Raw genomic sequence first — 22,824 nt, forward strand, 5'->3', positions numbered from 1 at the left:
GCACTTGGCATTTATAGTTCACAGAAATCCAACATCTGAAGAAAATAGGATTTAACATGCTTTTTTGATTGCTTTCACGGCATTGTATAATATTTGGGGGTAAACGATACCACTCATTTCCAGATTTTTTTTAAATATGCCAATAAAATTTTTATCTGTGTAAGTTGAATTTTTTTTCCCACTAGAACTGTCCCACAGTTCTAATTTTTATTTCAGGCTACTACCTTAACTCAGAGAGTTCATTGCGAATATTTTTGCAATTTTGTGGATATTTCTTTCTATAGGAAGTTTTCTAGGTTGTTTGATTTAATTTCAACATCCTCTTCTTCTAGTTTACATGTTTACATATTAAATTATTACCTTAATTCTTTTAATTAATTTATTTATTTATTTATTTATTAATACATCAGTTCTTTCTCTTAGGATTGTGCCCTGGATGCTAGTGTTCATAGCTTCTTAGGGAGAGCAGGGTAAGCTGAATGAGTTATGTACTATGGGGAGAATAAAGGCCCTGATCTTTCTTTTTATTTAAAAGGAAATGAAAGGAGTTAAATATAAACCAGTAAGACATTTGGTCTTCTCTGAGTAAAGAGAAGGAGTAGTAATTTCCTCTTGAAAGCAAGGAAATTCATTCAGTTTTTCCATGTCATAAACATAAATGCACACTGACACCTGGCTTGATAAATACTCCCAGTTGATTTCTCATCAACTGCCTACCCTTGTAGGGACGTCAATGGTGAGACCCATTGCTGACAAAAGATATTAACTTTTAGAGATGTGGTTAGTAGGAAGGGCAATTGTCAAAACAGGTAATGATCTGGACAGAGGTGTAAATAGCATGTGGATAAGATCCCTGGGTGATGGTGAGGAGCAAGAAGTAATTCACAAGTGTCTGCAGATTTTATAAGTGTGAGAAGGAAATGACGTGCATGAAATAACTCTAGAGTTTGCTTCTAATTCTATAGTAATATCAAGACTATAGGGGTCTGCATTGTTATGCACTTGTGCTGAAATTGCTCATGATAAAAGTAATAGCAGCTGACAAATTCTTGAACTCTAGTTAACTTAAGTAAAATAAAAATGGTTGGAAGGACACCTGAAATAATGAAGTGTTGGAAAGGAACAAGAGCCAGCAGTATTCCCAGGCTTTAGAGATGAGAAACTATCGGACTCTCCTTTCAAGATGTTACAATCACAGTGGTTTGACTCCATGTGTTTTCCTTTCTTGTATAACATTCAGTTTCCTAGAAAAGAGAGTAATGTAGCTAAAGAGAGTGAGTTGAAGGTCATGAAAGTCCTATTTGTTGTTGCTGCCCAGTTCACGTGACAGAGGAGAGCTTGTTCCCAAAGGAAAAAGGAGCCAAGTGTTACTCTAAATGAAGAGGAAGGGATGGGATGTTGAGCAGTCCCAAAACAAATGCTGAATACAGTTTCCATGGTTGGAAATCTTCTAAATCTTGAATGTTACCTTCCACTCGTACACCTAACAAAGAAAGTGAAGCATGGAAAAAGTCATTTGAGAAACAAAGTAGAGGGTGGTGCCATGTCCAGTTGTCTGAGATATTAATTACTGGTTTCCAGTAAGGTACATTTTGACTGTCAGATCCTGAGATAGGAGGACTTAGTAGAAAAGATAAAGAGAATACAGTCTATATCTTTGAGAGAATTATAATCTAATACATAAGAAAGATATTTTAGAAACAATCTTGAAGTAACAGGAAAATACAGTCATAGAATTTTGGGCAAGTTGGAATCAGAGCAAATAGATCCAACTACAAATGCTGTCTGGAGAAATCAGGGAAGGTTTCGCAAATGAAATAATGCTTGAGCAGTGGCTGGGTGGATCATCAGGTACCCGTTCCAGGGCCTTTCAAAGGAAAGGAGTACCATGTATAAATAAAACTACACAAGCAAGTATCTAAAGGATGTTTTTAAGAGACACTTATGAATGGTTCAGGGTGACTGGAGCATGATATTCATGGACAGCAAGGGGAAACAAGGCTGTGTAAGAAAATAAGAGGATAAATCCTACAGGACCTGGTATTATTATTCATTTTTATTTATCCACACTTAATTCAAAGAGGATGGTTAAGAATTTATAAAAGATTATTTCAGGAAAATCCACGAGATTGGAGAAGAGCAGACCAGAGATCTTGTACTTGACTTAGGGGATCATTGAAGTTGTTAGGGCAATTTTCCAAATATGAGGGAACAGTGTACAGTTCATATGATAATCCTAAACATCTAAGCTGTTGATTGCAATACCAGCATCTCTATTCGCCAACAGTTACGTGGCTTGAGGAAAAAGAAAAATTTGTGCAGCACCTAAAATAGATTAGTTGTTAGGTTGTCTTTTGTGTGGGGTTTTTTTGTTTTGTTTTTTTGTTTTTTTTGAAAAATAACCAATTCTTCAGTGAATTATTTTGCTATCTAAAATTGGAGTCATTTTATATATTTTTTTGAATCTCAATCTAGATTCAGTGAAGCAGTCTAATCATCATCATTTGTTTTCTAAATAAGCATCAATTTTAATTTGAACACATTAAAAAAAAAGATTATTCCCACTAGTTAAAAAGACAGATCTTTCATTACTTCCAAAATTGGATAATTTCTTCCTATGTTTGTTATAATAATCTAAGCCGGTTTGTGGCTATATATTACCTTCCTATCTGTGGCTTAGAAAATATCTTGAATGAGCTTTTTACAAGAATAATCCTTCTAAGATAACATTGTCTCTTCAGTGTTTTTCTATTATAGATCTTTGGTTTTTGCGAGGATATTCTTGTTCTCTTTTCATTAAAAAGTGTGTATTAAACTATAGCTTAATATACAGTCTCAGAGGCCAACTACATTAGACCTTTTTTTCTCCTCCTCCTCCCTTTTCTGCTGTGTTGCCTTCTTCCGTCTCATCCTGTGCCCCCTCTTTAAAAAAAAAAAAAAAGAATATATTAAGTACTTTGTCAGGATATCACAATTAGTTGCAGCTTTGGTTAAACCTGGAATCCTAGTGACTTTGAGAATCAGGGTGTTGGAAATAAAATGGTATGATAGATGGGAATGTTTGGTGTCCCTCTATTTGGAATTCTATTCGGGAAGAGAAGCTGGAAATAGAGTGTTGATAACACTCAGATTCTGCCCTGAACATTCAACAGAAGACCAAAGAGTATTTTAAGAGTCAAGATGGAATTCAGAATTCAGACCTCGTTGTACCTCTCTTATAATACACAAGAACCTTTGTGCAGAGATCAGGAAATTCCTCCAGAACCCAACCGCAGAACTTATATATGTCCTGCAAAATTGCCTGTGTCAAATTTAGAGTAACTGAAAACGATGATGGATAGTGGACTTGGGCATCGTGAGCCACCTAGAAGGAAAACTAGCTGGACTTCAATGCATAGAGAGTAAGAAAGCAGGTCAAGGAAAGCCTGAAAGATACTGGACTGGCTTGGCCAGTTTGCTGCCATCTTTATAGTATAATTAAAATTTTGTTGAGCAGAATAGAGGAGAAGAAAATTTATTTTTCTTTTACCCTTCCAGGTTCTGGGCTGAACCCCCTGTAATAAAAGATTAACAGGAGAAAAACAGAAGCTTGATCATATATATACCTTCTATATACATGGGAGATACCCAGGAAAACAATAATTCCCTAAAAGGGCCCAAACCATCATTTTAAATACTATCTTCAGCTAAAGGCAAAAGATGCTGTGGGGTGAGGATCCAGGAATGGGAAGTTTTCAGGCAAATCACAGTCCACAAGGGTATGACTGTGATGTACATTTAAGTCTCTGCCTTCTCCACTGGTAAGAAAATTCTAGAGATTTTGTCATCTTTCTCTTCCTGGTACAGAGAGAGAGAGAGACACCCTTATAAACATAAATTTCTTTTTTATAAAAGGGTAATTTCTACTCAGTTTTCAGAACTTCTTTGTCTGCTCTTTCTTAAAAATAATCAGCCTAAGATCAATCTTATGCCAAAGAGGCATATTTTGAGGGTGACCAATTATGTTCCTCTTAAACAGTATGTGGGAAAAGTAGGTCTAAACAAGACAGGGTTTATTGCAACCTTACTCCATGGCAGGTGGATACTAAGACCCTCACAGATTCCTTATCTTTTCTAATTTCAAGTATTTTTTGCCTTTTGTTAGGAGATAATTAGTATGTTACTTAAGCAAGATGTTTTGGCTTGCATTTAAATTCCTTTTTTTTTTTTTTTTTCCGGCTGTTAAGGAAAAGTAGAATTAGGTGATTTTTCATCTATAAGTCCTACAGTTGTAACAGAATTTTGTCTCTTGGAGACATGTAGCCATCAATCTCACTAAGTACCTGTGCGTTTCTTCGTTCTTTTAGCGGTTCTTACATTTTTAGCGTGGCACTCCTTTGAAAAGACCCGTTACACACTTTTCTTCTCTAAAATCACACAGATCTTACTCTCCTCTCTATATTCACACCTTTGAAATTCAATTAACTTCCATGGAGAAACATTAATTTCTGTATTTTTGTTTGTTTGCCTATTTAATCCAAATGCCTGAAATCAACTGTCCATGGTAAAATAAGCCTGATAACACTGCATGGTAGATTCCGAGTGTCCACATCATGATTGGAAGTCCCATAAATGTCTGTTTTCTTTCACGTCCAATGACAAGGCCATGTCTCTGTTTCATCTCACAGCCCCGACCTCTGCTCCCAAGGATCTGACAGTCATTACTCGAGAAGGGAAGCCTCGCACTGTCATTGTGAGCTGGCAGCCTCCCTTGGAAGCCAATGGGAAAATTACCGGTAGGCGTCTCAGCTCCCTTCCCTGCGTTGCTCTGCTTGGCCTGTGATTGCTTCCCTCCTGCGCACTGCTCCTGCCTTTTATGTATTCAGTTTTCTGTCCCAGCATCTCAGCTGACTCCTGACCCTTTCTGATTGTCTCTTCTTGCCCCTCGCTGACCTTGAAATTCTTCTAATGGCGCCTACAAGTCTGCACACAAGCACATTTCATTGGTGTTGCTTCCTGAAAGATGTGTATTTCAATTAGTACAGATCTTTTGTTTTTCATTCTGTGGAGCATTAGGACAACCTTCTAATGGAATGCCTCTGAGCACAGATGACTAAAAAGAGGCTGGTTGTTTGGCAATTATCAAATACAAAAGACACTTAATGACCATGTATTTCTGTATGGAACCAGGGGGAGGAGGTTTGTCTGAGGGTTTTTAGTGTCTCATGTAGCTTTTAGCTACTTACTTAAATCCTAAGGTCTGGAAAACACTTAATATTGAAGGACAGAAATTGGACTTAATGAATATTTCACAGTGACAGATTTTATTTTGCCAAATATTGCTGATAACATCAATGCCTAATTAAAGCATCCATTAGAAGCCTGTAATGTTAATTTAGTATGAAAAATATAATGGAGTTCTATCAGAGATTTTGCATTTAAATGATCACTTTAGGCTTTTAATAGATGTATCCATAGCATATAATTATTATGAAAAATATTGTATAACTAAAAATGTGTACATTATAGTCTAATTAACTTGAACCATTGGGTTAGGCACATGTGTGAGTCACTCCTGTTTCTTCTTTTCTGAGACCAAGTGTGGATAGCACTATTATAAATTAACAGGGTCAGTCAGTCATTCTGTGATGCAGAGATAAGCATGGAAATTACAGTTCAGATGACATCCTTACTTCATGGGAGTTACTTTTTGAATTTTACAAAATGAAAAGATAATGTGAAAATTCCAAATGTGATTTAAATTTAAGTGGAAGACTTGTTTTCTCACGGAAATTGCTCTTAGTGTAATAGCAAACAGAATTTCCATTTGAGCTGATACCTATGAAAAATGAAGAGGGAGGTAAAAATCTCTCCCAAATCTTACATACTCACTTGTACTATGCCAGCCTTTTTAAAACTAAGGCTGGCTTATTCTGATTTTCTTTCCCCGCCTCCCCAGTATTATGATCTGTTTTCATTGGTTCTTTTTTTTGGTGCTTTTATAGGTTTTTTTTAAATTGTTTTCAGGATGACTTTTATTATGTCATAAAGAGTTATTTATAAGCAAACGGTAAATCAACAGATAATAAATTTAAGAAGAAAAAATAGAATAGAATACAAGTTATCTAAATAAAAACAGGTTCTTATGAAAAAAAAATTGGGGGGGATAAAGGATAAAATAAGTCATAAACTACCCAATTCTCCACTCTTGTTTAAATAAATCTCATCAAATAGTTGATGTAAACAATGCAATGTGTTTTCAAATCTGAAAAAAAGCTTAATTCCGCTTTTTGATGGAAAGAAATGCAAATTAATCTGAGCAGTAAAATTCTGTGTGCCAAACTCATAGTGCATATATAAGAAACCATGTCCTCATACTTTATTTAGAGTTGTATTTCAGTAGTTCTCACTATGAAAAAATCCTTTCTCTCACAGTGGAATAGGAAAAGTATGGGAGTAAATATGCTTTCATCTTTAAAGTTCATTTATTAAAACCAAGTTTTGATCATGAAGTTGAGATACTTTGACTCTGTTCAACTTGGAGCAAACACTAAGAACCCTTAAAACAACTTCTGTTTCTGGCATATTTTGATTCTTTCATTCAAATTACTTCCAAAAAATAGAGTGATAAAATACTCAAACTACCAGACCATTAGGCAGAGGGCCCAGATTTTCTACCCGCAGTTTCTTACGAGATTACAAAGGAAAGTGTGAGTTCCATTATGGCAGGACATGCGTGTGCCCACGTGAAGGGGTGTGCTCCCGTCCTACCGTTGTATCTCCTTCTTTCCCTAAGTCCCTGCATGTACGTGGCAGTGGCGTAGGGTGGTCAAAAACCCAAGCTTCTGAGGGAGATGCCTGATGTTATTCCACCTCCCGACTCTTACTTTGGAAGTTAGAACCTCTTTTGTAGAATTGCTGTAATGAAGTACTGAGAAAAGCACCTGATGCCCAGTGAGCACTGAAAACGAGTGAGTGATTGTTACTCCCATTTGAAATCCATTCTAGGACAAGATTTCACGAATGTGCTCTGCACAGAACTCAGATCAGCAATTTATAAAAATAAATAAATTTATAAGTGTGTATGTGTATTTCAAAAAGATTAAGCAAAAAAAGAGGACAAAGGGAACAGATCCAGATAATTCCAGTGCCTAAATTTGTCGACCATAAACTGGCATCTTAAGAATTTAGACTGACATTTTTCAGAAGAAAATGGTTCAAACTAATTAAGCACTTACTATATGCTTGGCATTCTGATCATATACTCCTATTATTCTGTTTTGAAATGGAGCGTCAAGGGCCTTGTGGGGAAAATAACACTCGCGTAGTCAGATCACCAAGAAGTACCACCGTGTTTTGCTCTTCTTATTAGTATTCAACTGGTCCAAGCCAGTGATGCTCAACTGATTTATGATTTAATTTGTCTGAGGAGGGACTGAGCGCGGTATTTTTTTAAAAGCTCCCCAAGTGACTTTAATGTACAATTAGATTTGTGAAGCATTGATCTGAGGAGACGTAGCATCCAACATTACTTAGCATCAGGGACCAACATATAGACAGGGAGGCGGCTCTTCAGAGGTTGTTTCCTTATCCGTACCATCTAATGACTGAGGTGATGCACTCTTTATACTCTGATCTAGTTCCTCTTCCTTGAAATTCTCTTTTCTTTGGGATTTTGTAAAATCGCCTGACCACTTTTCTTCCATCTCCAGGCTGTGGTCTCATTAGCAGACATTTATTCCACCTGTTCCCTAAGTGTAACTTCCCAGAATGCAGATCTTTTTAGTCCCTTGTTTACTTTCTCTGGAGAAGTATATATTCCTTAGCCAGGACTGCAGGGAATATGCATTCATGTCTCTGCAATCTGTATTTCCACCCAAGGAGTTCTGAGTACATGCATCATACCTCACAGTGTGCATTTCCACTTGTCTGTCTGACTGGCACTTCCTTCTCCTCCCTACTCCCCCTCACTCCCCTTCTTCCTTATATTTTTTTGCTTATCACCACCACAACTGGCCAGATAATGCACTGTTATACTCAGAATAGGGATCTGAAAACCCCTTGGGACTTTGAACCCAACTGGATACTCATACTGGAATTGTAGGTCTAAATATTCTTACTCTCATCTTTTCGAAGACTCTACACTTCCCCCAGTTACAACAATTAAAAACTTACTCATCTTGACTTCTTCCTTTACATTCCTTTTTCCATATTATCACGAAAGAATATCTTAATGCTAATCTGAATGCTTAAAATCTAAGGGCTGAAAGCTCCAGGAGAACAGGTTTCATATTTTGCTCAATGCTTTCTCCCCAGTAACAATATTCTTGGCACTTAGGAGGAATTAATAAATATTTACTGAGCAGGATAATCATTGAATTGATAGTAAATACACTGTTTGCCTTGAAGCTGAAGTTTCAGCTTCCAAATGAGATATTTTTTAAGTAAAATAAATAAATATTAGCCATAGCATTTACTAAGCAGTTACCACATAGAAGATAATGTAATAGAAATACTCAGATATGTTAAGTGCTTAAAATGCATTCTATCACAGCAACTTCTTGTTGGGTAAGAAAATTGAGACATTCTTAGATTAAGCAAGTTGCTCACGGTTGGAAAACTTGTATGGGATTATGACTTGAGGTCAGGTCTCGGAATCCAAGTCTGTGACTTTTGACCACACTAGGCTAACTTCCTTGCTGGGAGAGGCCATGTCATATATCTTGGTCTTCCCAGTACTTACCAGTTCCAGGAGAGTTGGGATTGGAAACTTCCTGACAGTTTGCTTCTGGAATTACAACTACCTGTTTGTATGAGTAGAATCAAAATGAAAGATGTACGCTGCTACATTTTATATGTGTATTGAGACAAGTGGTATTCTGATGTGGGAGTGCCGAGGTAAACTGATAAATCTATGACAGAACATAATGCTTCATTATTTGGCCAGTATGTTGGGTAAGAGAGAAGAATGAAGTGGAAAAACTGTAAGAGCAAAGGATGGAGAATGACAGAGATTTGGACAGAGAGGGAAGAGCATACAGATACACAAAGGTCGTGAGAAACCAATGAGTGTGTTCCAGCCTGTGTGGTTATATGGAAATCTATAAAGCAAAAGCCTCAGTAACATATTAAATGGCCTCAAAACACGACAAACTCACACATTCAGATGAAGCTGTGTGGTTTCTCTAAGGCCAAATTTTAAAGTTTTGAATGATAGTTTGTTTCTGTTCTCCTTCTCAGTTCTCAGATTTACAACCAATGACAGGCTTTTTCATAAATTTCAAGAAATTGCTCAAATACAATTTGGAGTCAGAACTAATGCTTGCACGTTCAACTTTACATACCTGATGCCCGAACCTTCATTTTTCAATGCTTAATTGAATACTCTTCACACAGAAAAATTGACAGTGAAGGCAAACATTATATTCTCATTTGGTAAATGAAGAAAATCAGCAATAAGTGTAGCTGACTTGGATGGGAGCACAGTTATCCAAACTCCCAGATTCATCATGCCTTTACAACAGCCCATGAAAAGTTTAACAGTTTCATTAAATGTCGTGAATTTAAAAGTTATATACTTACAGGCTAAGTGATTTTATTAAATATGTGAGTTTCAATACCCATTATGTGAAGACAATTTTATTAGGTTTTTTTTTTTTTGAAGAATAGAAAGTAATATAAGATAGAACTCCTGAACTAAAGGAATGTTTTCATTCCTTTGAAGAGATAAGACATGTACATAATAAAAGCTAAAAAAAATTTCCCAGTGCCAAGGTCTTCTATTCAGTAAGTGTGGTTCTTTGGGTAAGAATATAAACTTCTCTGACTCAAAGAATATTAGGAGATTTTATTTATGTTGATCATGGCAGCTGAGTTATAAATGAATAGACATCCTTTGGTCAGAAACAACTTCTTCATCCAGTAATATTTCAGAATCCTTTTTGAATTATAGTCTTCCAGTTTTGGTGTTAACCAGAGGGAGGAGCCATACAGCCTTCACAAATTTTGCAGACTCCTTTTTCTGGGTCTTCTACCCTCATCCCTCTACATCTGAAGACATTCATATCTGCAACATCAGCATCTCAAGCAAATACCACAAAGGATGCAGCGTTCACGTAATCAACCACAGCAGCGATTCCTGACTTGACCTGAACACAGAAACCATCTGGGGTGCAGATGACTGGGGTTACCATTAACCTGTCGTGTTACCTGTTGCTGTGTAAATATATCACCGCAAATTTAGCTGATTCAAACCACACACATTTGCCAGCTCACTGTTTCTGTCGGTCAGGAATCCAAGTACAGTTCAGCTGAGAAATCAGATTTAGGGGCTCTTACAAAGCAGCAGTCAAGGTGTTAGCTTAGGATTGATTTCTCATTTGAGGATTAACTGGGGAAATATTTGCTTCCAAGCTAATGTACCTGTTGGCAAGATTCAGTTCCTTACTGAGTGTTGATCAGAGCCCAGCCTTGGTTCCTTGTCACTTGGTCTTCTCCATCTGGAAACTTACTTCATCAAAACTAACAAAGGAGAGAATCTGTAGAGTGCTAGCAAGACAGCAGTTATATGTTACAATCTTACATAACATAACCATGGAAGTGACAGCCCACCACATTTGCTATATTCTGTTGGTTAAAAGCAAGACTGGAATCCCATCTACCCTCAGATGGAGAAGATTATGCTACCAGGAGGCAGGGATAATTGGGAGACTGTCGAAGACTTGTGTGCCACACTTGTTAAGTCTAAATGCCCTTTCCTGGAGTCTGTGTTGTCGCCTGTGCCTAGTCCCCAGGTAGTTCTTCTGATTGGGCCGATTTGGAAAACAGCTAACTCAGGGAAAGGTGAGAGCCAAAGCAGAAGAGGTGCAGGTTCTCGGCGCTGACTGGAATTTAAGAGAAACGGACTTCCAGGTGTGGGAGTTTGCAGCACTGCTTAATGCTACAGAATTGTGAGGGATTATGAACTAAATGTTCATTGTCTAAAAACACACCCCCAAACCCAGGCATGATTCTATAAATCACCATGGGATTAAGTGACAAATGACACAGAATCATATCATTGCTCTTACAGTTTATGGCAGTGTGTTACAAAGTTTACAGAAAGGAGAACTCGCTGTAGAGGAAGGTTTCATATGTTAGATGTAGCTTAAGCTGGACCTTGATGGATGGGAACTGGATAGAGAAAGTGAGGAAAGGTGGGGGGGGTGGGGTGAGGAGTAAGACGGAAGTAGGGGTAAGCGTAGTATGGAGACCACTCCTCCTTGAGTAAGGGTTTGTGCTGAGATGTATGCAGTGTGCATGGTTACTTGGGGAGGGAAGTGACTCTGAGTCAGAGAGACCTGTGACATGACCATTGAAAAGTCTATGTGTGAAGGTCCCCAGTCCACATGGGACAGGTGGGACTCAAAAGGAAGCAGTAAGTGAATCAAAGGAAGATAGTTGTATTTAAAAATGCAAGCTTGCTTGTACTTAATTGACAAAGACTGTATTTGGTGTGTGAGAGTAGACCTAGGGACACCTGTGGCCTATCTGATGGAGATACTGTCACAGAATTTTGACAGAAATGGAGCCTGGCTCCACATTCAAGTAACAGAGACACCTACAATGAGTTCTTTTAGTTTATATTACACTCACCTGTTACTGTAATAAAAAGTGATGATGTAGTGTTTTAAAATAAAAGCTAGCTTACGTATTGGCTAAAGATAATATTCAAATATGAATATTTTATAGGAGACCTTGATTTTGGGAGGTACCTATTAGATGATCACTACTGAAAACTACTAGCATTCAAGTAACATATCCCCTAATACAGAGGGTAAATGATACTATCAAATGATGGATTATCAATATTTGCAGTATCAGCTAGATAACCTATAGTTGCCCAGAAATACTTTTTCCTCTTTTTTTCTTTTAGTCGAGGTAGGATGGACTAGGGGAAATAGTGTTGGATGTTTAGTATGGTAGTAGAGGATATTATCCGGGCCCTTTCATCACCTAGCTTGGGTCATCCTATTATCATCATCATCAATAGATAATTCATCATCTATGAATGGAGAGCAGCAGTACCCATGCAAACCTCACAATAGAGCCATTACAAAAATCATCTTTGATCATTTATTTTTATAATACTTTAAATAGGTAGGGAATTTTATACTTTTCAGTATATTTTTATTAGTTAAACACCAGCCAAAATAAACATTACTTGTTTTCATAATTGGGTATAATACAAATTATACGGACTTGAATCTATGTTTTCCATTTTTCATCACGCTTACATATTAGAGCAAACTAATAATCAGGATTTATAGGCAGCAGAAATCTCACATTTTTAAAATATGGCAGATATGTTTATTTCTAATATCTCGTTCCATTTTCAGATTTTGTACATTGCAGCAATTACTTTCCAGTCTTTGCAATTTAAAAAAAATCATTACTTGCCAAACCGAATACTGTAGTTTATAAATTGTGTATATATAGTACTCATTGCAAATTATATTTGGGAAAATGAATGTTTGGAAGTAGAGGTATAGCATGTAATCAACGCACTAAATAAAGTTTCATTCATTTATTTATGCAGCTTACATCTTGTTTTATACCTTGGACAAGAACATACCAATTGATGACTGGGTTATGGAAACGATTAGTGGTGATCGGCTTACTCATCAAATCATGGATCTCAACCTCGACACGTTGTATTACTTTCGAATCCAAGCACGAAATGCAAAAGGAGTGGGGCCCCTCTCCGATCCTATCCTCTTCAGGACTCTGAAAGGTTTGAATCATTTACTTTTATTGTCTTTCTTTTCCTGGGGGATTATTATAAAATAGTTTTGGAGTCTGTGTTGGGAATTGCCCTAAACCATCTCTGTTGGCAACATGTCTACAGTGGACATTCAAAATAATTAAAATGCAAATTAAACCACGTGAGATATCACCTCAAGTTTGTAGAATGGGCATTAACAAAACAGAGATAACAAATGCTAGTGAGGATGTGGAGAAAAGAGAACCCTTGGGCACTGTTTTGGGGAATGTAAATTGGTACAGCTACTATGGAAAACAGTATGGAGGTTCCTCAAAAAATCAAAAATAGAACTACCATATGAGCTACCATATATTCCTACTTTGGGGAATATATCCAAAGGAAACAAAAACACTAACTCCATAAGATAACTGCATCTCAGTGTTCCTAGCAGTATTATTTACAGCAGCCAAGACTTGGACACAACATAAATGTCCACTGATGGATGAATGGATAAAGAAGTTTCAATATAAGTGTATATAATGAAGACTATTCAGCCATTAAAAACAGGGAAATCCTACCATTTGCGACAATATGGATGAAACTTGGAGGCATTATGCTAAGTGAAATAAGTCCGAGAGAGAAAGACAAATACTGCATCATCTCACTTATCTGTGGAGCCTACACAAACACCAAACTCAGAAAAAGACATCAGATTTATGGTTATGAGAGGTTGGGGGAGGGAGCAGTGAGACGAGGAATTGGAGGAAGGCAGTCAAGAGGTACCAGCTTTCAGGTGTAAGATAAAAAAGTACTAAGGATATAATGTACAACGTGGTAACCATAGTTAAAATTGCTGTATGATATACATATAGGAAAGTTGTTAAGAGAGTAAATCCTAAGAATTATAATGAAGAAGATTTTTTTTTCCTTTTTATTTTATCTGTACGAGATGATGGATGTTAACTGAAGCTACCGTGGTAATCATTTTGCAGTATATGTAAATCAGTCGTCATGCTGTATATCTTAAGCTGAGTGATGTATGTCAATTATTTCCTAAATAATTGGAAAAATATTGGAAACTGGAAAAAAGATAAAAAAAATTAATTAAAAGCTACCTTTTGACGCTGAAAGCCAGCATGTCAAAGAAAGATCTATTATTACATTTTCTGCCATCAGCACAGAGCAGACCTATTTAACTTGACTCTTTTTCATTTACAGCCCTTTTGGAATTTTGTATTGATTTCATGTATATGGGCTCTATTCAAAATATAATGAAAACCTTTAGCCATTTTATGTAAGGGAATAAAAGTTAAAAAGCATTGAATTATGTGAATGGTATACTATTGCCAACTTTAAATATTTTCCTTCAGGAACTATTGTCCTAATGTATTAAAAGAAATTTTGATATGGCAAGACTGAAAATCTCAAACAAAATTCATGTATTTGTTTTAGGGGCCCAGGATAGCAACATGAAAAAAAATCTTGCAGTATAATTACTAGAAGAAAACTCTACATGCTTGTAAGAACAAAAATCGCTACTCAATTTAAGAATAGTTGCATATTTGTACAGAATAATACTAAGGCTCAGAACTACCTCAAAATGATCTCCACATAAGTCCTTTGTATTTTAGTATTATTTTTTTTTTCTATTTTAGTATTATTTTCAGAGCATAGTATTATTTTTCTGGAGGACAAATAATTTCAAGAGCCTCTTTTATTTAAAAACTGAAAGTAATTCAGATGTTCCAGGGCTGATATTTTAAGATGTATATTGAAGGTATGACATGTGTTATTTTAAAGAAGGATACTTGGCTCGTAAATCTCTTACTACCTTATGCCCCTATATCTGACTGAAAACGTGATAAAACATGATGGCAAACAACTGAAAAATTAGAAGCATGCATCGGAAGACATTTTCACCCAGTTGCTTAGATAAACTAAAGAATAAGTTTAGAATAACTAGACAGTCTATTTCTCAATTCTCCTAGGAAAACTACCCTAATAAATAGAGGACTTTTGAATTCTGGTGACTGAGCAGCTATTCAAAAGCTAGATTTGGATACAGCTAATCTGAAAGTCTGCCAAGAACACACAAATAAGCTTTCAGCCTAAGCCTGCGTGACAGCTCTCAACGACAAGAGTGGAAGTTGGGAGGGAGGCAGGAGAAAAATCAGCCAGTCTTCATCTATCCAGGTTTTTCTGACTTCATGTCTAAATCAGGTTTCACTCCAAATGAGCAATTGAAAGAAAACTGGTTATTCATTTTGTAGGAGCATGAAATGTAACTAGATAATGTTTCACAAATGCTTCATCTGTGTCTATAGACAAGTGCCAAATTAATTTCATGCTCACAATGTGTGCCAACTAGAGATTTCAGGGAAAGGTTGAGATGACTTAAGGCATCCACATGTATTAAGCAGCAGAGTGATGACTTACCACAGGGTTTATAGGCCCACGCTGATCATCATCCTGTAGATTATTTAATGAACTTCATCTCTCACTTGGTACCGTTTATACTAAGTGCCCTAAACGCATCTGTTAGATGATGTTCAGAACTAAGAACAAATCCAGAAATTTGTTATGTGTCATAGTAGTCCACAAGAGTTATTTCTCATACCTAGATTGGAATGTTTAATACTGCCTACCCTAAGGATGTCATGCCCAATTAATAGTCAGTTGGATTTCTATGGTAAATCTTACAGTAAGTTTCAGATGTCTTGAGTGTATTTTAAATTATTCAGGTATATTGATGTTCCCACCATTATCAATAATTGATACTGTACATGCATGTATCTCACATGTATGTCATTTACAATAAGAGATGTTCTAAGATAAATAAATTACTCATCATAAGAGATTTGAAGCCACAATGAACCAAATCTACACTGAAGACAAAATGCTATCTGATTTCAGATTTTCAGTTTTCAAAGCGGCTTCAAAACATAAGATCTCTGTTCATCAGAATGTAACTTTGTTTGACAGAGAAAAAGGTTTACGTGTTGTCCTGAGCTGAGGAAACCCTCAGTAACCTACTGGGTAATAGGCAAGTGTTCCCATTGCAAATCATGCCTTAGGCAGGCATTCAGAAGCTCCATTTTTTCATATTAAGTCTTTGCAAAGATAGAAGAATTTTCTATTAGAGATTAAGGTTTGTTGGTTTGGTTTGGTTTTAGCCACCAGCCAGAGAGATACAGGAAACTCAATCAGTAATCACTGGTTAATTAAAATGACGTTTATCATTTGAAAGGAATTAAATTACTATGGATGTACCCTATGTACATGCATATATGTGGTATATCTGATTCTTTATTTGCAATGCTAATTAGAAGAATCATGAACTTGATTCTTTGACCACAGAGGACTCTACAAGTACCCATCTCCCTTCCCCAAATTCACCATTATTAGACCCACACAGTACGGAAACCTTAGGAGATGTGTAAGAGGCTTGTTTATTTCTACCCATCACATGAGTTTCCATCAGTAAAGTAAGCTTCTCTGTGTTGGACCATCAAGTAGTAGGGAGGAAGGATGCTCCTGTGAAGGGATGAACTCACCTTCTACACAAAGAAGCAGAGTCTTCAGCAGTGAAAATGTAGTAGAGTGGGGTCACTTCTCTGGGCATCCTTATCATTCAGAAATGTGCATCTCTCCCATCTAAAGATACAGAAGTGAAAGCTCTGACCAGAATACAAAAAGGTTTTAGTTTTTAAATTGTTCTGTGACAAAATACAAGATTTTCTTGACAAATGACAGGAACAATGAAAAAGTCAAGGTACAGATTACAATCCTGTTCAGCCATTATTTGTCTTTAATTAAAAGTAACTGTTAGAAATATGTGATTCCTGTTGGGAAAATACTCTTTAGTTAATAACCTTTCTTGAGACATTCAAAATTTCTCAAGTTATAGTCAGTCTAAATTTGCTGACATGACAATAAATCCAAAAGATAAGAATAAAGTTGAGATTGTTCCCTATGACATATATTTATTTATCACCTGCTAAAAATTTTCTTAGACTGCAGGTAAGACATTATATAATTCAAGACAGAGGGAGAGATGAAGAATGGAAATAATATGAGATTGGTTTTCTCCCCCCGCCCTTTGTATCATTCTGAAAAGTTCTCACCTAGATTGTGAGAAACTGATTAGTTTCTCAAGTGTGTTCCTTTCTGGCTGCCAAACTTGACCCTTCCTGGGTTGCGTGGTCATATTGATCCTGACACACCCATCCTCATTCTTGCTGGTAGGCACGTCCTACAACACAGTGTCTTCCTTTAAAAGCTACGTTAGGATCCTGTCTCTGTTTATAAGCGACAGATAATGAGTTTGCCTATCAGACGCACCTCTCATCAACTGTCCTCTAATACTGTAACAAAATATACTTTGAGAAATCATTAATCTTGAATGAGAAATGGGAGAGAAAAATCAAGATAAAAATTAAATCATAATGATTAGATTAGAAAAGATTAGATGGCCTGATGAACTGAAACATGTTTGTTAAATCTTGAGGAGTTAACGAAGACATTTATAAAACTTACTTAAAGTTTGTAGAATCTTAATACAAAGCACTCTTGTATATACCATTTTCCAAAGAGCAAGTCAGAATTCAAATTCTTCTGCTTATTAAGATCCCCTTTCTGGTTTATCCTTGGCATGGACTATGTCTATATAGTACTTTTAAATGATACTGCAAATGAGCTCTGGTTTAGAAATTTGTTCTTCTATGATGTGACATTAATAAACCCTGTTTATCTGGAAGGGGTTTTTGTTAACAGCATTTTATTTAAATATTTTGATACCATATATTCTGTGGACAGTGGTTTGTGTTCCTTCTTTGAAAAAAGGAAGGACCAGCCCCTGTACGATCTTTGCTGTAAGTTGTTTTTCATGTGGTGATGATGGTGGATTTGCTGTGAGACTGATTAGGTTATAGTTTGCGGCCCATGGGGATGCTGTGATCTTTTTCTCTGTGTGAGTTTAACTGAGACGTACACAGAAAGCAATCCAGCGAGTGTAGTTGCTTAAGTTTGACTACAATTAAGTGAGTTAAATATGCCCAGAAGACTCAAAGATCAAAGAATATCGAGTGTAGATGAACTAATTCTAATTGATGGAGACTTACAAAGAGCTACATTGATCAAAATGTCATTTCTCAATTTCTAGAAAAGCAATGATACACAGACATTTACTTCCTATAAAGGTACATTTGGTTAATAGAAAAGAAACCACCTTTAAAAAATTAGAGATATTTTCATTTTTTATTGAAATGTAGTTGATTTACAATGTGAATTTCAGGTATACTAGAGATTTTTTTAAATTTTAAAAAGTCATTTTCAAGACCATTACTCATAATGCATCTAAAGTTGTGAACAATTCAAGACTTTTCTTCATAAATTCTAAAAACTTATCAAATCATTTAAACTTTATGGTATTATTTTATTCTATCCATGTGAAAATTGGTTAAGTTCTCTTGTTGAAAATTTTTTAAAAAATGAATACAAGAAGATTACTTCCTTAACTTATTTAAAATACATGGGTGATAATCTCTTGATAATCATATGCGTTTTTTTCTGTTAATTGTATTTTTAATTAAACTTGCGTGATGATCATTCTGAGTTCAGGTTTAGAGGAATGTTATAAATAATATTTTTTAGAACATACTTATACAGCAAAAACATGATTTTGAATTTTTTTCTGACTAATTGAATGGAAATAATCACATTAACCTCATTCCTTATCAGTTTTATTTCACCAGGGCATTGGCCTTGATATGAGAACTCGCTAACCAAACTGTTGATTTGAAATGTCAGCTTTCTTGATAGGAACTGCCAAAATCTAATAATATTGTTTCTTTTTCCCCCACAGTGGAACACCCTGACAAAATGGCTAATGACCAAGGTATGATGCTTCCGTCTGTCATTTTTCCCTTGTTGAATCAGTCCTGTCTGTTAGAAATGTCAGGCATTATTTTCTATTCCTCTTTTTACCTGGGCCGTGTACCTGACGAAGCAGACACTGGCTCGATAATTAATCTTGTTAATGAAGTTCTGCTTGGCTGAGGCTGAGGCTCTGATAGGGAAGATGTAAATTTTCTTGAGAGGTAATTGTTTTGTCTCTATTCTGAAGGACCAATTAAAATGTCAAGCTTCTTTGTATGAAATAAATTTTTAGTCTCTGTCTGCACTTCTGAATAATTCACATTAAGTATAATTAAGCTCAGCATAATTTTCAAGCTGCTCTTGTTCCTTTTCATGAGCTATGGATTAAAGTTCTGTTGCTTGACAGAAAAAAAAAAACCCATAAATCATGTGTGCTTTTCATATACAATTCTTTTAATAAATAAAAACAAATTTAGGTCAACTCTTTGAGGGCATCACTATTATTCATTCTGAAGCCAGAAAGCTTTCCTTCCACGAGTCACATGCCAGTTTGACTTCTAGTATTTTGTCCTTCTTCCATTCATTTGCTGAAAGCTGATTTGTGTAGAGAAACAGGGATGGTTTTACACAAAGGAGGATGGAGATAAGAAGAGTTATCCATCAACTCTCCGGTAGCTCTGAATTTATTACTATGAACTGTAGACGGACAAATTAGGATTCTGTTATTTTTACACTGAGGGTAATTAGTAGAATGCTAAAGGGGGAAAAGGAGAGTGTATGAGTTTTATTTTTTCAGGATATTGTGTCCTTTAAAGGAGGGAGAATTTGGAAATGCTCGTAACTGGTTATAGTCAGTGTTGTCAGTGTTGGTTCAGGGTCTACAGCTCATATAGTTTGTCTCCTGCTTTGGACATCGAGTGGCAACAGAACCTACTTACAGCACCAGGTCTCATAAGGAACCATGTTGTAGACTGGGGGAGAACATGCTTTCCAACAAAAATACTTTTTAACTGTTGACAGATATTAAGCATGTGGATGCTAAGTTTCATTAACAATAGAAGGTTGTCTACATGAGTAGTATTTAATTTAATGATCCCATGTTCAGGTTTATCTCTGGGTCCTTCTACCATCCCTCTGCTTAAGCGAACATGGCCAGGGCTCCACACAGGGATATTAGAAATGACACAATACACAGAAATGTCTACCCAGGGTCAACAGCTCTGTTAATCACCTAGCTTCTTCTGCTTGCTTCCACCTAAAATATTTTTATAAGATCAATATCTGCTAAATAGTAATGTTTGTAAAACTACTAATGATGTGTAATTGGCAGTAAGTATGTATTTACTTAGGTAAATTAAATATTAATGCTGGTCAAATCCAAGCTAGAATCATTAATTAGCAGAATTTATTATTTCGGTTATAAAATAATTAAAACAACTTCACATGGCCTTCTTTAATTTAAATGAATTTGGGATTTCCACAGGCAGGTAACTCCTAATTTTTGAAATTATATTTAGAAAAAGTATATACGAGAGAGAGAGAAAACACAAACTTTTGTTTGAGTAACTGAGCCAGATGAAATGCTACAGCCGTAGCCATGTGGGTGACAGCACGCCCAAGCGTCTGAGTTGGTGGACTTCCAGTTGTTTCTGGATTCCTTTGAGTTGCTTTTTGCTATTATTTTTTAAGTTAACTATTTTGCTTAATATTATTTCAAGCTACCAAGAAATGTATTTTGTAAATTGGTCCTCCTTTTATAAGAGAGAAAGAGTAAATTATTCCCTAGTCTCTCTGATCACGCACTGTCTATGGATTTCGCTCAGATTTTCAGTGAGATCTGATCAATTATTGGGAACAAAAGGAATTCCCAAGAATTATTGCCAGTGGCTGAGTCTGTTAACATATTGGGGCAATTGTTCCTTTTCTTCATGTGACATTACTTGGAAACATTCTGTCACATATTATGCTACTTGGTCCCTTATTCAATTACAGCTGGTATGCAATTGGTCACGTTGATAGGTTCTAAATTTTACATTGAACTCAAATTATTTGTAAAATTGAGGAGTGACGACATATAATTTAGTGGTTATAAATGAGATCTTTAAATTCTTCAAAGAAAGCATATGAAATTTGTTGGCCATCAGCAACTCTTCATAAACAAAATCAGTCACCTCTATAGATGACCAAGTGCATGACAAATAACCCAGTCTTAAGAGCCCTCTAATTGATGAAAATAATGGGAAAAAGCTATTCTGAACGTTCCCACTTTCAGCACATAGTAAATCAGTTGAATATGCATTATTGTCCTCACTGTTAGACCAGTTCGCCCCCTTCGCACGGCGAAATGATCCCACTGTTACATTTATGACAAGCGGTGAATTTCTGCTGAGAGAAAATTCGCTCAGAGAGAAAATTTAACACCCCGGGTCAGAGTTAACCTTGCAAAGATGAGTCCTAAATAGAAAAGCAGGAGGTTGAGTTTGGCTTATACGAGAGAAAATGAGAAAAGTTTTGATTGTTTTTAAGAAGTATCTCTGTAGGCTCTTGTCACAATGACTTTTTCTTGGAATCAACTATCTGCCCTGAAGAACATAAATGTGAAAACAAAAAGTCAGTTGTATTTGAATCAGCTGTGATTTGGCAAAAATACATTTTCTCCTGAGTAATAGGAGTTCTGGTATGAAAATGATAGATCATTTACATAGAAGTCCTTTTCCCTTTTATGTAAGTGTGACTTGATTATATTCAGCACTTGTCCAGCCCTCTCATCTCAAACTGCTCTATAATTCCACTTTTTTAAGAGGCCCTTATCTCTTGTTTCACATTTTAATTACTTCTCTAGTATCTCCTAGGCACAGATGGCCAATATGTTTTAAAGTAATCATGAGATTTTAGAGATGAACCACAGACTTGACTATTTTGGAGGGTCAGGCAGGGTAGGGAAGTTGGATGGCCTATGTGAAGTGAGGGGGAAGGATCTAGAAGGTCCTCTGCTCTAGATTCTTTTCCTTTTTTATTTTCCATATTTTGGTAAAAGCCGAGTCCATTTGCCTATGTCTGTGTAGGCATGTTTAGTGGTAAAATTAACCCTTATGAACCTCTCACTACCAGTCACTGTTCTAAGAGTGTAGCATGTATCGACTCGTTTAACTCTCATGACACTACTGAGAGAGACCCCATTACTGTTTCCATTTCAGTGATGAAGATGCCAAAGCTCAGAGAGTTTGATTTGCCTGTAGACACACAGCTAGTAAGTAGATCTACAAGGCCACAATGCAAACCCAAACAAGTATCTTCCAAAACCCCTGCTTTTAACTATCAAGTGTGTTCATCACGACATGTTACATACATACATGCACAACCACACACGCACACTTCTGACATATATCTATAAAGTTTCTGTATCGAAAGTTTGTGGAAAGATATTTTCCCAGTGTCAGCCTTCCTTTCCTCAACTTTGAGTATTCTAAAGAACAAGGCAGAGGGCTCTCAGTCTGAGGTCGTCTTGTTAATGGGAAGTCACAGCCCTAAATATGTGATCCTGACGGTTCTTTATCTCAGGAAACAGAGGGTTGGTGCTAATTCGCTCTGTCTTGGTCAGCCTGGGCTGTCGATATAAAATACCAGACTAGATGGGGTGTATTAAACAACAGATTTATTTGCTCACAGTTCTGGAGGCTAGAAGTCTCCTGTCAGGGTCTGGCAAGGTTGGTTTCAAGGGAGAGCTCTCTCCCTGGCTTGCAGACAGCTTCCTTCTTGCTATGCAATCACTTGGTGGAGAGACAAAACTCGCTCAAGTCTCTTTTAAGGGCACTAATTATGTCGGACCAGGACCCTATCCATATGATCTCATTTTAACCTTAATTACTTCCACAAAGGCACACATCTCCAAATACATGGCTACTGTCTTATGAACTCAGCATATGAATTTGGGGGTGAGGGAGGACACAATTCAGTTCATAGTATCTACCTTAAAAAATTAATCTGTCTTTAACTCTTTTACTGATTACAGGTTGTCAGATGAGGAAGCAGACCCCCAAAAGTGATAAAAATTTAGTGATGGGCAGAGTTGCAACTCAGACTTGTTTCTCTTTGACTCCCAAAGTGTGTAGTCTCTCCTCTGTAGACTACTGCTCTATTTATGGGAAAAAAAAATTAACTTTTTGTTTTTCTACAATCAGCTCAAACCTTTTAAGCTTCTCACAGAAGCATTTGTAAAAGCCTCT

At 36.4% G+C, this 22,824-nt stretch overlaps 1 protein-coding gene across 5 annotated transcripts in view; it reads left to right on the top strand.

Annotated features, from left to right (window-relative positions):
* Positions 1–22,824, top strand: part of DCC (DCC netrin 1 receptor) — a 984,533-nt gene that overhangs the window by 872,273 nt on the left and 89,436 nt on the right. For all 5 annotated transcript variants that reach the window (XM_064480349.1, XM_031441886.2, XM_064480347.1 and 2 more), the window contains 3 exons: positions 4,668–4,775; positions 12,557–12,751; positions 18,585–18,617. In XM_064480349.1, coding sequence (XP_064336419.1) covers positions 4,668–4,775; positions 12,557–12,751; positions 18,585–18,617 — 336 coding nt within the window. The remainder of the gene's footprint in view (positions 1–4,667; positions 4,776–12,556; positions 12,752–18,584; positions 18,618–22,824) is intronic.

This window comes from Camelus dromedarius, chromosome 28, assembly GCF_036321535.1.
Source record: "Camelus dromedarius isolate mCamDro1 chromosome 28, mCamDro1.pat, whole genome shotgun sequence".
Classification (NCBI taxonomy): domain Eukaryota; kingdom Metazoa; phylum Chordata; class Mammalia; order Artiodactyla; family Camelidae; genus Camelus; species Camelus dromedarius.